Source organism: Hemitrygon akajei, chromosome 2 (assembly GCF_048418815.1).
Source record: "Hemitrygon akajei chromosome 2, sHemAka1.3, whole genome shotgun sequence".
NCBI classification, from domain to species: domain Eukaryota; kingdom Metazoa; phylum Chordata; class Chondrichthyes; order Myliobatiformes; family Dasyatidae; genus Hemitrygon; species Hemitrygon akajei.
Genome location: NC_133125.1, coordinates 71,036,748 through 71,052,271, shown reverse-complemented (window position 1 = coordinate 71,052,271; position 15,524 = coordinate 71,036,748). Strand labels below are relative to the sequence as shown.

Sequence of the window (15,524 nt, the reverse complement as noted above, 5' to 3'; positions counted from 1 at the left end):
GGCCTGTTCCCGTGTGGAGCCGAAGGGCCTGTTCCCATGTGAAGCGAAGCGAAGGGCCTGTTCCCGCGTGGAGCGAAACGAAGGGCCTGTTCCCGTGTGGAGCGAAGGGCCTGTTCCCGTGTGGAGCAAAGGGCCTGTTCCCATGTGGAGCGAAGCGAAGGGCCTGTTCCCGCGTGGAGCGAAACGAAGGGCCTGTTCCCATGTGGAGTGAAGGGCCTGTTCCCGTGTGGAGCGAAGGGCCTGTTCCCGTGTGGAGCGAAGGGCCTGTTCCCGCGTGGAGCGAAACAAAGGGTCTGTTCCCGTGTAGAGCGAAGCAAAGGGTCTGTTCCCGTGTGGAGCGAAACGAAGGGCCTGTTCCCGTGTAGAGCGAAGCGAAGGGTCTGTTCCCGTGTGGAGCGAAACGAAGGGCCTGTTCCCGTGTAGAGCAAAGCGAAGGGTCTGTTCCCGGGTGGAGCGAAGGGCCTGTTCCCGTGTAGAGTGAAGCGAAGGGTCTGTTCCCGTGTGGAGCGAAACGAAGGGCCTGTTCCCGTGTAGAGCGAAGCGAAGGGTCTGTTCCCGTGTGGAGCGAAGGGCCTGTTCCCGTGCGAAGTGAAGCGAAGGGTCTGTTCCCGTGTGGAGCGAAACGAAGGGCCTGTTCCCGTGTAGAGCGAAACGAAGGGCCTGTTCCCGTGTGGAGCGAAGGGCCTGTTTCCATGTGAAGTGAAGCGAATGGCCTATTTCCATGTGAAGCGAAGCGAAGGGCCTGTTACCATGTGGAGCGAAGGGCCTGTTCCCGTGTGGAGCGAAGCGAAGGGCCTGTTCCCGTGTAGAGCGAAGCGAAGGGTCTGTTCCCGTGTGGAGCGAAGAGCCTGTTCCTGTGTGGAGCAAAGCGAAGGGCCTGTTTCCATGTGAAGCGAAGCGAAGGGCCTGTTCCCGTGTGGAGCGAAGCGAAGGGCCTGTTCCCGTGTAGAGCGAAGCGAAGGGTCTGTTCCCGTGTGAAGCGAAGCGAAGGGCCTGTTACTGTGTGGAGCGAAGGGCCTGTTCCCGTGTGGAGCGAAGCAAAGGGTCTGTTCCCGTGTGGAGCGAAACGAAGGGCCTGTTCCCGTGTAGAGCGAAGCGAAGGGTCTGTTCCCGTGTGGAGCGAAACGAAGGGCCTGTTCCCGTGTGGAGCGAAGGGCCTGTTCCCGCGTGGAGTGAAACGAAGGGCCTGTTCCCGTGTGGAGCGAAGGGTCTGTTCCCATGTGGAGCGAAACGAAGGGCCTGTTCCCGCGTGGAGCGAAACGAATGGCCTGTTCCCGTGTGGAGCGAAATGAAGGGCCTGTTCCCGCGTGGAGCGAAATGAAGGGCCTGTTCCCGTGTAGAGCGAAGGGCTTGTTTCTGTGCTGTATTTGTATGAAAGTTATCTCCACTGCACTTCCAAGGTAGTGTTTAGTTAGATGAGAATGCATATGAGAAAAATTACATCGTAATATTAGGTCCTTATTAACTCTTTACTATTACAGACTGTCAGCAGATGGAAACATACATCAATGACAATGTAAAAGCCCCATTTGCACTCTAGTTTCATGAGGAGTTTCAGCATTTCATTGGCCCTATTTAGACCCTTTGACCAATACTGTTACCTTCAAACTGGATATATTAATTTTTAAATGTATTTACCATTTCATTTTCAACATGTGTGGTCAAATATATTTTGATTAGCAACCTTAGCAGTATAAATAACGGCATTCAATTACATGTTGAAACATGGCTTGTAGAATAAAAGGTAATTTCATTCCCTTGCATTACAGTTTCGCACCTTTGATCCGTGTAAGCAGCTGTGGTGCAGCCACCCTGAAAATCCATTCTTCTGCAAGACAAAGAAAGGACCTCCCTTGGATGGAACAGAGTGTGCACCTGGAAAGGTGAGGCATCTCTTCGACACAGTTATATGTTTTGGAGATAATTATATCAGTTACCAGCAGATCTAATTCTTGACTGCTAGGGTAACAAGGTCATGTTGGTGAGGAAATGCAGTATACTTTATCTTCTGCTCGTACAGTGATGCCACCTCACCATATCAGATATCCTCTCTGCATCCTATGTTCATCATTTATAAAGTTTTCACAACTTTATTTTAAAGTCTGAAATGTCCAGTTAGTCATTGTAACTGCATTGTTAATCAGAACTAGATAACAAATAAGCTGGAATTCCTTGTAGGTTACGTACTCACTGCTATTGGTAGAATAGAAATAAAACACAAGGAAACAGTGACGTTAGTGATGCCAATATTAACTCATGTATTCAAAAAACATGCTTTTTCATTTAACGTTGATGATCTCATTTAAATGAATTGCATTACACCTGCATTGCACACACGTAGTTGGGATACAAACTACATTGGTCTTCACCCTAGTACGTTTGTACTCCATCCCTGGACCCAGCACTGACCTCCGAATTCTGTGCTACATTGAACAAAAGCAGAAGTCAGAAATGAACATGAAGAGGGTGTCACCCAACAAAACTGGTGGCCAGAAGCAAAGTAAAGAAAGAAAATGTGGCTGCATAGTGCTGCAGCTCATAGACTCACTGCGCCACAGTGCCAGAGAGCAGGGTCAGTACTGAACTCAGACTTCACGTGACCAGGTGGGTTTCCTCTCACATCCCAAAGATGTGTGAATTGGTAGGTTAATTAGCCACTGTAAATTGCCTCATGTTTATAGGTATTGGTAGAATCTGTGCGGAGGTTCTGGGAATCGGGGAAGAATAAAAAGGTCTGGGTTAATGTAGGGTTGGTGTAAATGGGCAATTTGACATGTGCTTCTGCTCTATTTCTCTCTGACTCTATGAGAATCCAATCCAGAGCACTCGCACCGTAATGCTGCACGATGTAGCAATGGACTTGCAGGGTGGCAAAGGAAATTAGAGGACTTGCTTAAACGTTTCTGTTTGAGGACTCAAAAGCAATGACTCACTACCTTCACAAGACTCATGTTATCCCTAGCTGTGATTGGGTTTTCCTCCTCTTTTCCCGGTGACCAACTGTCAACTGGATGTCTTTAAAAATTTATGGTCTGTCATGTGTTCAATCATTTGACATTTTAGTTGTTTTCAGCAATTTTATTGTTGAAGGCAATTATTGTTCAGAGCAGGGTGGGAAGGTGCCACAGCAGTTAATAGTGCTGCCTCATTAATCCACAGACCCAGCTTCATTCCTAAACTCAGCAATAACACAGTCTTCATGTGATCACATGGGCTTCCCTCACTGTTCCAGTTTCTCCAAGTTTCCGAAGATCAGTACTTCATTTGTTAATTGTCTATTGTCAATTATTTCAAGTGTAGGTGGGTGGTAGGAAATTGGGGTAGGAGAGGAGGAGTGGCTGGGTATTTAAAAGATAGTAGGTTACACAGAAGTACAGTTGGCCCTCCTTATCTGCGAGGGATTGGTTCCGGGACCCCCTCGCGGATACCAAAATACGCGGATGCTCAAATCCCTTATTCAACCTGTCTCAATGCGGTGGACCTTAGGACCCAGTGGCACCCCAGACCTTATTTAACCTGTCTCAGTGTGGTGGAGCTCTGAATCTGTAGTGTTCCTGTTCACGAAAATAATCACGATCACGATTGAAAATAAAGTGGAAATAATAAAGCGATTGGAAAGAGGTGAAACGCCATCGGTCATTGGAAAAGCGTTAGGCTACAGTTGGTCAATGATCGGAACAATTTTAAAGGATAAATTGAGAAAGGCCCTGCCCTGATGAAAGCTACAATTTTTACTAAGCAACACAGTGGTTTTATTATTGGGTTTTTGGGTTTTGGGTTTTTGATCCTCCATGTCAACCAGGCACAGATAGAGAGCGCTCTAGGGAGTGATCTGTCACTGGATCGAACTCGCGAACTTCCGTTCCCGAGCCCGGCACTGAAACATAACGTTCTTAAGTGTTTTATATGCATAGAAAGGTAAAATATATACTATATACTAAGACAAACATTTGACTAACTGACTCTAAATAAAACCAGATGTACCTGTTCCAACTTACTTAGTAAGAGAACTTGCGATTTTTTTCGATCCCGATCCACGATAACCTACGCACATCCTCCCGTATACTTTAAATCATCTCTAGATTACTTATAATACCTGATACAATGTAAATGCTATGTCAAATAGTTGTTATGCTGCATTGTTTAGGGAATAATGACAAGAAAAAAAGTCTGTACATGCTCTAACAACAAGTGCTGGAAGAGCACTTCCGGGTTTTCTCGCTTCGCGGTTGGTTGAATTCGTGCACGCGGAACCCACGGACAAGGAGGTCCGACTGTAAAAGAATAGTTGGGTGCATTGTGCGACTGCATTGACTTGATGGGCTAACTGGCTTAATTTTCATCCACCTCGCCCACACCTCCCCAATTCTTTGGAGTGCGGGAGGAAACCCACATGGTCAAGAGAGAAGGTACAAACTCCTTACAGACAATGGCAGAATTGAACCAGAGTCACTGGGGGTCATTTTCTATGTTGTTAGAAGATGAGAGAAGCCTGGGAAATATAACTTAGCACAGAGACCCCAGTCTGAATGAGCACCTGTAGACCAAGTAGGCTGGCTGGTGCAAGGTCACAAAACTATAACCAATGAAGATAATAAGATGGAAAAATTGAACTTTAGAGCATGAAAGCTTGGTGTCACCGTCGTGAATGCCCTGAGCACAAGTCTGCACACAGACAAGGTGGACTAAAGCTGCTTCTTCAGCACTTATGTTGGGTCTTAGGTATAGTTTAGCAAACACTGCAAAACAGATCATTTATGTGTTAGCCACCAGTGTATGTGCTGTGTAATTAATCTGCATGTATTTATAGTTAGCCTTCTCGATAATGCACTGCCTGATACTGAAGATGTTTGGTTTGAACAGTGGTGCTACCAGGGTCACTGTTTGTGGAAGACCTCAGAGCAGTTAAAGCAGGATGGTAACTGGGGATCGTGGAGCAAACTCGGGTCCTGTTCTCGCACCTGTGGATCGGGCGTCCGATTTCGAACTCGCCAGTGCAATAACCCAGCGTAAGTGATATTAGAAATGATGGATGTCTTATTAAAGGCAGAGTGTTTTGATAGCGTGCTGTCTCAATAATTGTGGAGATTGAGTAATTTCCCTGAATAATCAAACCTTGTGTAAATTACAGATTTGTTCTGTGTTTCTAGTTTGCAGAAAACAATCCACAACTTTCTGAATTTTTCTGGAAATATTACTTCTTTCTGTTGGGAGAAGTTGCTGTAGTTTCTAACATAATCTCTTTCTTCCGTACTTCAAATATCATAGATTTTGGATTTCATTCCTTTTTGGTGTGTTTAATGGGTGCTTCACTTTGGTCTAATGTCAGACTGTGAAAACCAAAAAAAATCTCAATATTCAAATGCATTTATTCCATGAAATTGCTATTGTGGTTATCTCTGATTTGGAAACAACAAAAGGCCATTTGCTTGTTCAGATGGCAGATGTATGCTGAACTGCTCTCCTTTTTGGGTGATACCCACTTGGAAGTGAACAGTCACCGTCAAACTGTAGACACAAAGCAAGTGATCACAATCACTGTGATCATCAGGGCCACACAGTGAAGGATCCTGCACAAGGGTGCATAGGGGAGAGACTCTCTCAGTGGTGTCCATATGGGAAAAGTGCATCGCATGGAAATTAAGGGGAGGGACTAGGTAAGGAAAATTAGAAAAACGGATTTGCTAGAAAAACTCAAGAAGAAAAAAATAAGGGCAAACAAGTTGCCCCACCAATCCACCTACCACTGTTCAAAATGTTACTTTTGTATTTTTGCTTCAGTACTGCACTCCTTCACTAGCTTCATATTGCTCAATTTCCTTAACGTTCAGAAAGGCAGCAAAATGAGGCAGTTGTTGCTGGAAGCCTAAGGAGCCTGGACAATGGAGCTGCTGCTTCGAAGCTACAGCAGCTAATGTTCACTCCTGACTTTGGTGCTGTCTGTGTAGAGTTCGTACTTTCTACCTGCAATCTTGTGGATTATCCACAGATGAGAGTTGAGTTTGTCAGGGAATGAGGTACATTAAAAGGGCAGTGTGGACTCAGTAGGCCAAAGGGTTTGTTTCCACGTTGTGTCAATCAATTAAAGGATTTGTATATTTATTTTTGAATAAGAGGGGAAGCTACACTGGAAATTACAAGGTATTAATTAAAAGACAAAATGTAGCTTTTACACCAGGGATGCATCAAAGCCAAACTCATTTATTGTTATATTGCACAAGCACTTCTATACATGGGTGAAATCAAAGAGTTATTTGCAGCAGTATCATGGGCACATAGCATGAACATGCATAGATTACATCGTAATTGTGTTTTATTGAAATCTGACAAACTATTGCCTTAAGCACAGATTGCATATAATTACAAATATAACCTTATGAATAACTTTGATTGTGTAGAGCTGGCCTACTTAAAGATGAATAATATATAATTAACTTCCAGTTAAGATGGTGCTACTGAATGCATGCAACAGCTCACTGGTAGTATAAAAAGTTAAAAAAATCTGACTGAAAACTTCTCCAAAGACACCTTTTCTGGGGTAAAGTGTGTTAAACTATCACTGCAATCAGTGAGGGGTGAGTGATGCAGAGGCGAGTTCAGGGGATGAGCTGGGATGGTGGTGCAGGATTGATGCAGGTGGAGTGACCCATTTGGAGAGGAGAGGTCAGGGTCGAAGTCAAGGAATTCTAATTGCAATATATTTCACTGATTTGATAGCACTTGTATAATTTGCCGGTCATCCTTTGTCTATAATAATGTTATTGCATTATTGTCATTAGGCCTGCCAATGGTGGTCAGGATTGTCCTGGTCTAAACTATGAATATCAATTGTGTAACAAAGAAGATTGTCCACGTTATGAAGACTTCCGAGCACAACAGTGTCAACAAAGGAACTCATACTATGAATATCAGAATACAAAACACCACTGGCTTCCATATGAACATCCTGACTGTACGTTAAGTCACAATCTTTGCATTTAAGAAAACAAGTTTCAAAAACAATTGATACATTTAAAGCAATCTAATTGTCTTGATTCTTCTTAGCAATAAAGAAATGCCATCTATATTGTCAATCCAAAGAAATGGGAGGAATTGTCTACATGAAACAGTTGGTTCATGATGGTACCCGCTGTTCCTATAAAGATTCCTATAGCATCTGTGTTAGAGGGGAATGTGTGGTGAGTAAAATTCTACCTTGGCTCCATCATTTGCATGCAATGTCTTCATATTATCCATGCAAGTAAAGAGGCTTTTAAGGTAATTCTCTGATTTGGCTGTAGAAAAGTGCAAGTTGTTGAGCTGGTATTTTAGTCCATTTTCTGATGCAGGGTTTCTGGGTTTCCCCTGGGTGTTCAGGTTTCCTGCCACAGTGCTGGTTAATGGGTCATTGTACATTGTCCCATGATTAGTTTCAGGTTAAGTGAATGCCGTGGCTCGAAAGATCGGAATTTAGTATAGTGTCTAAACAAAAACAAATATGCTTTTTGTGTGAGTTTAAGGAACAATTCTGCTAATACAGAAATAAATCTCCTCCATCTGGTTGTTCCTTAACATTCTTCTTCGATTGATTCCATACCATTCTATTCAGATTCGGCAGCTTCAGGACTGAAAAGTCTGCAGAACAGTCAGGGAACTGTGATGACTAATGTCAACCTTCCCCATGTAAAATTAATTTAAAAACATTAACCCTGTGCACTGCCACCATTGCAGCTCCTTGGCAGTCATTTCCATTTCAGTTCAATATCTATTATTGCATAGACACAGATTTCCTTCAACTAAATAGAAGTTCAAAGCTTGTATCTTTTGCCTGAATCATAAATTTCATTCCCTAATGACCAACTACATCCCTCTCCCAGATAACTGGTAGATTCATAGAGCACAGCTGGGGGCACTTTGTTTTACCAAGTCCATGCTGACCATCTAAACTAATTTTATTTATCTGCATTTGTGTCCCTTGGCAATTCAAGTGCTTGCCCATATACTACTTTAATGTCAGGTTAAGACTTGTTCACTACCCACTCAGTACACTCCAGACATCAAACATTCTCACATGTTGAATCTTGACAAAGGAGTTACTGAAGTCTACATGGATTACATCTACAGCACTACCTTCATCCGAACCAAAAAGCTCCTCCTTTTTAATGTTAACAAGTTCTAGAACATTACTGTCCTCGTACCTGAATTCTGCAGTTACGGTGTCCTTCTCCTTTATGATTGCAGCTGAAAATGTTTATCTCAGAATCAGGTTTAATATCACTGACATATGTCGTGAAATTTAATGTTTCACGGCAGGAGATTGGGGTCGAGATGGAATTGGATCAGCCATGATGAAACGTTGGAGCAGACTTGATGGGCCAAATGGCCTAATGTCTTAATGTCATATGTCTTATGGTCTCTTATGGCAATACATTAAAAACTATAAATTATGTTACGATCCAGCAACAATGAGTATATAATTGAGACAGGTTTTTATAACAAATAAAACATTTATTAAACACTGCTAAAAAAAACCCAAAAGTAAACGAACGACTAACTTAACCGTAAGTCAGCTGCAATACGGCAGCTCGAACAGTTATTAAAGCAAGAAATGCAAACACAGTTCTTTAAAGTAGTATTGTAAAAAGTCCAAAATGATTTACATCATTAGGAGTTAGGAGAGACTTTCCTTGAAGTAATTAAATCCTCTTTCGTGACATTACTGCTGATCCCAGCCAAAGTATGCTTTGCCGAGGGATTTACGATTGGAGGAAATAAAACGGTTTAAAGGCACTGACCTTGCCGAAACTTTGCATCCAACTCTTTCTGCTCTTTTGGCAAAGCAGGAGTTATCATGGACGCAAGTTACTAATTCCTTGTACGAAGATTAAATAAAGGTCAAACCTGCTTTACAGCCGACAACACCAACTTTTCTCGATTCTTCCAACTTCCCAAACTTCAATAAATCTTCACTGTCCGACTGGACTGAACTGGCAGTATTGTAGCAAAACTGCCGGCAATAACCTTTGAGACTTAAGGCAGAAAGTAAAACTCCACTTTAAAACAAAACTGTGTCATAACATCGAATACGTAGCAAAACTGAGTCATTGGCAAATTCAACCACGAACTGCCCCGTGTCACAGGGAGGGGTTCTCCTTTTATACCCTGGTGAAAAAAGCTATCACATGACCTCTCACTGGCACGAAAATTACGTCACTCCACCATCACAAGACCATTACATCATGCCCAGCATAGCCTCAATTACATCATGGTCATGTGACAGGCACACGATACCCACGGGTACTTAACAATTACAATAAACAATATATAAAAAAATAAATACTGTACTTATAAAATGCTTTGGGATTTCCGTCAATGCTGCCCACCAGTGGGATTTCATATATCTGATTTATTTTTCAAATATCTTGTTACACTTACTATATTCCGAAGAGCCTTCCCTATTTTTAGTTCTTCATACCTATGACATGCTTGCTAACTTGTTAAATTCAGCCTTCAATATTCAGTGACTTTAAGGGTTACCTGGATTTGTTGTCAATTCTTTTTACCCTTTACAGGAATACATTGGTCCTGGATTCGAAGTATTTTACATTTAAATGCCCCCCACACGGTGGCTGTAAATAATCTGCAAATAATTGCTCCAGATCTACTTCTGCTGGGTATTATCCTGATTTCTGGTCCATACTTGTCCCTTTTCAATAACTATCTTGAAATTTACTTCTGGTTACTATCTCCAAAGTGATCTTACACCGATACTCCAATCGTTTACTCGCTACATTTCATAAGACCATAAAACATAGGAGCAGAATTAGGCCATTTGACCCATCAAGCAAGCACTGCCATTCAGTTATGGTGAATTTATTAATCCTTTCAACCCCTTTCTCTCGCCTTCTCTCCATAACCTTTGACACCCTTGCTAATCGGGAACCTATCAACCTCCACTTTAAATATACCCAACGACTTGGCCTCCACAGATATCTTCCACAAAATCACCACCCTCTGACTGAAGGAATTCCTCCTTGTCTCTATTCTGAAGGGACATCCTATTCTGAGTCTACACCTTCTGGTCCTCGACTCTCCCACTGTAGGAAACATCCTTTCCGCATCCACTCTATCTTGCCCTTTCAACATTCAATAGATTTCCTTGAGATACCCTCATTCATCTCAACTCCAGTGCGTACTGGCTCAGATCCATCAAACATTCCTCGTATATTAACCCTTTCATTTCTGGATCATTTTTGTGAACTTGTTCTCGACCCTCTTCAATGCAGCAGATCCTTTCTTAAGCAAGAGGCCCAGAATTCCCAGTGCAGTCTGACCAATGCCTTAAAAAGACATGGCATTACTAGAATTATATATTCTAGTCCTCTCAAAATTAATACTACATTGTATTTGCCTTCCTTACTACCAATTCACTCTGCAAATTAATCTTTAGGGAATCCTGCACAAGGACTCCTAAGTCCCTTTAAGTTTTCAGAATATTTTCCCTGTTTAGAAAATAGTCTATGCTTTTATTCCTTCTACCAAAGTGCATGACCATTCACTTCCCTGCACTGTATTCCATCTGCCACTTCTTTGCTCATTCTCCTGATCTGTCTAAGAATTTCTGTAGACTTCCTGTTTCCTCAACACTACCTGCCTCTCCACCTATCTTCATATCATCCACATACTTGGCAAAAAGTCATCAATTCCTTCATCCAAATCATTAGCATTTAACATGAAAAGAAGTGATCCAAATACGGACCCCTGCTAAACACCACTAGTCACCAGCAGCCGACTAGAAAAGATCCCCTTTATTCTGACTCTTTGTCTCCTGCCAGTTGGCTGATCTTCTGTCCATGTTAGTATCTTTCCTGTAATGCCATGGGCTCTTATCTTGTTTAGCATCGTCATGTGCAGCACCTTGTCAAAGGCCTTTTGAATAACCAAGTAAGCAAAATCTACTGACCCTCCTTTGTCTATCCTCCTTGTTATTTTCTCAAAGAATTCCAACACATTTGTCAGGCAAACCTTGCTGCCTTTGGCCTATTTTATTACATGTCTCGAAGTACCCCAAAACCTCATTCATAATAATGGACACTAACATCTCCCTAGCCACTGAAGTCAGGCTAACCAGCCTACAGTTTCCTCTGTTTTGCCTCTCTCACTTCTTGAAGAGTGGAGTGACATTTGCAATTTTCCATCCCCCGGAACCATTTCAGAATCTGGAGATTCTGGAAAGGTCATTATTAATGCCTCCACAATCTCTTCAGCCTCCTCTTTCAGAATCTTGGGGTGTAGCTCATTTGGTCCAGATGACTTGTCTATCTTACAGCTTCCCATGAAACTTCTCCTTAGTAATATTAACAACGTTCGTTTCTGCCCCATGATTGTCTGGCATACTGCTGATATCTTCCACAGTGAAAACTGGCACAAAATACTTATTGAGTTTATCTACCATTTCTTTGTTCCCCATGACTACCTCTCCAGCATCATTTTACAGCAGACCGATATCCACATTCACCTTTCTTACACTCCATATATCTAAAAATACTGTTGGCATCCTCTTATGTTATTGGCTAGCTTAACCTCATATTTCATCTTTTCTCTCCTTGTTGCTTTTTAAATTGCCTTCCATTTTAATAGCTTCCCATTCTCTAGCTTCTGATTAACTTTTGCTCTATTATATGCCCTCACTTTTGCTTTTATGCTGTCTTTGACTTCCCTTGTCAGCTGCAGTTGCCTCATCTCTTTAGAATACTTCTTCACGATTGTATCTATCCTGCACCTTCCAAATTGCCCACAGAAACTGCATTCATTCTTCTGCAGTCATCCCTGCTTTTGTTCCCTCCCGATCAACTTTAGCCAGCTCCACTCTTGTGCCTCTGTTGTTCCCTTCACCTCAACGTAATACTGATACATTTGATTTTATCTCTGAAAAGCCATCTCATGTGCATTGTACAAATTCCTTCTCTTGGGATCCAGCACCAACCTGATTTTCCCAATCGACCTGCCTATTGAAATTCCCCATGACTATGCTAACATCTCCCTTTTTGCATGCCCTTTCCATTCCCTAAGGCTAGGCTCACTACTATCCTACTCTGGTTTTCTCCACTCCTCTGAATTCTGCCACTGATACCATCAGTCATGTTTTTCTACAAATAGTGACACTACATACTACACTGCGTCTGCACATAAGGTGTCTGCTGGTCCTGTTGTAGATGCTACACAGTCTTCTCCCTAATGGAAGTAGGACAAGCAGTCCATTGGCAGGGTGGGAGCATTCATGAAGTTATCGGCCCTTTTCCAGTACCTTTCAGTATATACTGTATGTCCTGATAAGCTTGTACTGGTGATGCATTTGGCAGTTCTGATCACCCACTGTAGAAACTTCATGTCTGTCGGAGTGCAGTGTTGCAGCTTAGGTATAGGAGCAGAATTAGTCCATTAGGCCCATCAAGTATGCCTCACCATTTCATCATGGCTGATACAATTTTCCTCGAGAATCCAGTCAAAAATTCTATCAACCTCTGTCTTAAATGTACTTAAAGACTTGGCCTCCATAGTGTCCTTGCAGCAACAAATTCCACAGATTCACCATTCTCTGGCTAAAGAAATGCCTCCTCATCTCCATTCATAAAGGATTCCCCTCTATTCTGAGGCCATATCCTTTGGTACTAGACCCACCCACCATAGGAAACTCCCTCTCCACATCCACTCTATCAAGGCCTTTCAATATTGGATAGGTTTCAATTAAGTAACCCATCATTTGTCTGAATTCTATTGTATACAGACCCAGAGACATCAAATGCTCTTCATGTAACAAGCCATTCAACCCTAGAATCATTTTTGTGAACCTCCTTTGAACCCTCTCCAGTGTCAGCACATCCTTCCTAAGATAAGGAGCCCAAAACTGTCCACAATATTCCAAGCAAGGCATCACCGGTGCTTTACAAAGGCTCAGTATTACATCCTTGCTTTTATATTCCAGTCCTCTTGAAATAAATGCTAACATCACATTTGCCTTCCTCACCACTGATTCAACCTGGAAATTAACCTTTGGGGAATCCTGCACAAGGGCTTCCAAGTGCCTTTGCACCTCAGATGTTTGAACTTTCTCTCCATTTAGAAAATAGTCAACCTTTTTATTTCTTCTTCCAAAGTGTGTGCATGACCATGCACTTTCTGACACTGTATTCCATCTGCCATTCCTCTGCCCATCCTCCTAAGCTGTTGAAGTCATTCTTTAGCCACTGTACTGCCTCAAAACCACCTACCCCCACCTATCTTTGTATCATCCACAAACTTTGCAACAAACCCCTCAATTCCATCATTCAAGTCATTGACATATAACATAAAAAGAATCAGTCCCAACACAGGCCCCTGTGGAATGCCACTGTTCACCAGCAGCCAACCAGAAAAGGATCCCTTTATTCCCAGTCTTTGCCTCCGGCAAATCAGCCACTACTTTATCCATTCCAGAATGCTAGAATTTTTCCTGTAATACTATGGCTCTTAACTTGTTAAGCAGCCTCATGTATGGCACCTTGTCAAAGCTCTGAAAATCCAAGTACACAACATCAAATGGGTCTTCTTTGTCTATTCAGCTTGTTATTTCTTCAAAGAATTCCAACAGATTTGACAGGCAAGGCTTTCCCTTGAGAAAACCATGCTGACTGTGGCCTATTTTAACATGTGCCTCCAAATACTGCAAAACCACATCCTTAACAATCGACTGCAACATCTTTCCAACCACTGAGGTCAGACTGACTGGCCTATAATTTCCTTTCTTCTGCCTCTCTCACTTCTTGAAGAGTGGAGTGACATTTGAAATTTTCCAGATTTTCGGAACCATTCCATAACTTAGTGATTCTTGGAAGGTCATTGCGATGCTCCTTACTGTGCATATGTAGAATGATGTGAGTTTGGATGTGCATAGCTGGTCTAATTGTAGGGTACTGCCAGTCTCTGAATGGTGGCCATGTTGTCATTGAACACTTGAAATGCCAAAGCACTCTGTTCATTCTCTCTCTCTCTCACTCTCTCTCTCTCTCTCTCTCTCTCTCTCTCTCTCTCCACCCCCCCTCACTTGAAACCTCGCCAAGATGTTACAAGTTTTGTCCATGCATCTTAATTCTTACTAATTCTTATTTATATAGTTCAGCTTTATTATTTAATGGTTTTCCTATAAGCTGCCAGAGGATGCTTTTGTGACATTAGAAACCCTTAAATTTTTCATGTTACTGCATGTAAGAAAGTATGTAAAATACATGTTCCACTTTGTGGGAAAATCTAATTACATTTGTGGATTGCCTTTTACCCTAACTACTTAAACAAAGATAAAGGCAATGGAAATGGAGAAGAGAGAAGCTATTTGTGACTTTGTGTCAAAGAACAATACAGCGTACTGGCCCTTCACACTGCCCACCCAACTCATCCCAATTCCCTGTTCAGCCCATACCCATCGAAGCCCCACCCATTCCAGTGCTTGTTAAATGATACGAACACAATGCTGGAAGAACTCAGCAGGTCAGGCAGCATCCGTGAGAAAAGAGTAGCCAACGTTTCGGGCCGAGACCCTTCATCTCGGCCCGAAACGTTGGCTACTCTTTTCTCACGGATGCTGCCTGACTGCTGAGTTCTTCCAGCGTTGTGTTTGTATTCTTTGATCCACAGCATCTGCAGTTGTATTTTTGTGGCTTGTTAAATGATACTATTGCACCTGCCTTAACCACTTCCTCTGGCAGATCATTCCATATACGCCTCCTTCTACATGAAGAGTTGTCCCTTGAGTCTCTTTTAAAATCTTTTCCCCCCTCACATTACACCTATCCCCTCTCCCTTACTCCCTCTCACTCTCCTACCCTGGGGATAAGACTGTTGCCATCCACCATACCTATGCCTCCAATAAATGTAAACATTTTTGTAAGGTCTTCTCTCATTCACCTATATTCCAAGGAATAAAGACCTGGGCTAGACAACCACTCCCTTTAATGCAGGCCAGGCCTTCTAATCCTGTTAACATCCTTGTAAACAGAGTGTGATCACTGGAGTTGAGTATGATGTTCTCCACAGGGGTTGTCTATTGGAGGGTGGCTGTGGAGGCCAATCCAGGATCCACATATTCTTGTGCAGTGTGGGTCAAACCTCCCAATCATGCCCACTTGCTAATCCAGATATTAGGGTGGATCCCCTTAATGGAGAATGCATTTGCGTGACTTTGTTTAATGCAGGGAGGCTGAATCACGGCCAGCCACCACACAGTCCTAGGCAGATCAGGGTCAGGGTCCAGTGGCATGGAATGCAAGACGACTGGGGACCCTTCACAGCTGCCGCCTTCCTCTGCCTTCACTGTCATCGTGGTGTGTCATCATTTCCCATCAGCTCCACCACTGAGGTCTTAGCTGGATCGTTCTTTGTCTGCTACCTCTCCCTTGGGCGGTCCCTACCAAGGGCTAAATTCCAGATAGAAATTCTCTTCTGGGATCTCAAGAACTCACAAGGCTCTCCACCACGATAAAACAGGACAGCACTGCACAGGCCCTATGGTA

General features: G+C 42.8%; 1 protein-coding gene across 10 annotated transcripts in view; it reads left to right on the top strand.

The window, feature by feature from the left end:
- The window catches only part of LOC140713961 (A disintegrin and metalloproteinase with thrombospondin motifs 3-like), a 420,377-nt gene that overhangs the window by 352,140 nt on the left and 52,713 nt on the right, over positions 1 to 15,524 (top strand). For all 10 annotated transcript variants that reach the window (XR_012095817.1, XM_073024651.1, XM_073024664.1 and 7 more), the window contains exons 11-14: positions 1,770 to 1,883; positions 4,864 to 5,009; positions 6,780 to 6,952; positions 7,045 to 7,178. Coding sequence is in view for 9 of the 10 variants with exons in the window: in XM_073024651.1 (XP_072880752.1) it covers positions 1,770 to 1,883; positions 4,864 to 5,009; positions 6,780 to 6,952; positions 7,045 to 7,178 (567 nt within the window). In the remaining variant the exon portion in view is untranslated. The remainder of the gene's footprint in view (positions 1 to 1,769; positions 1,884 to 4,863; positions 5,010 to 6,779; positions 6,953 to 7,044; positions 7,179 to 15,524) is intronic.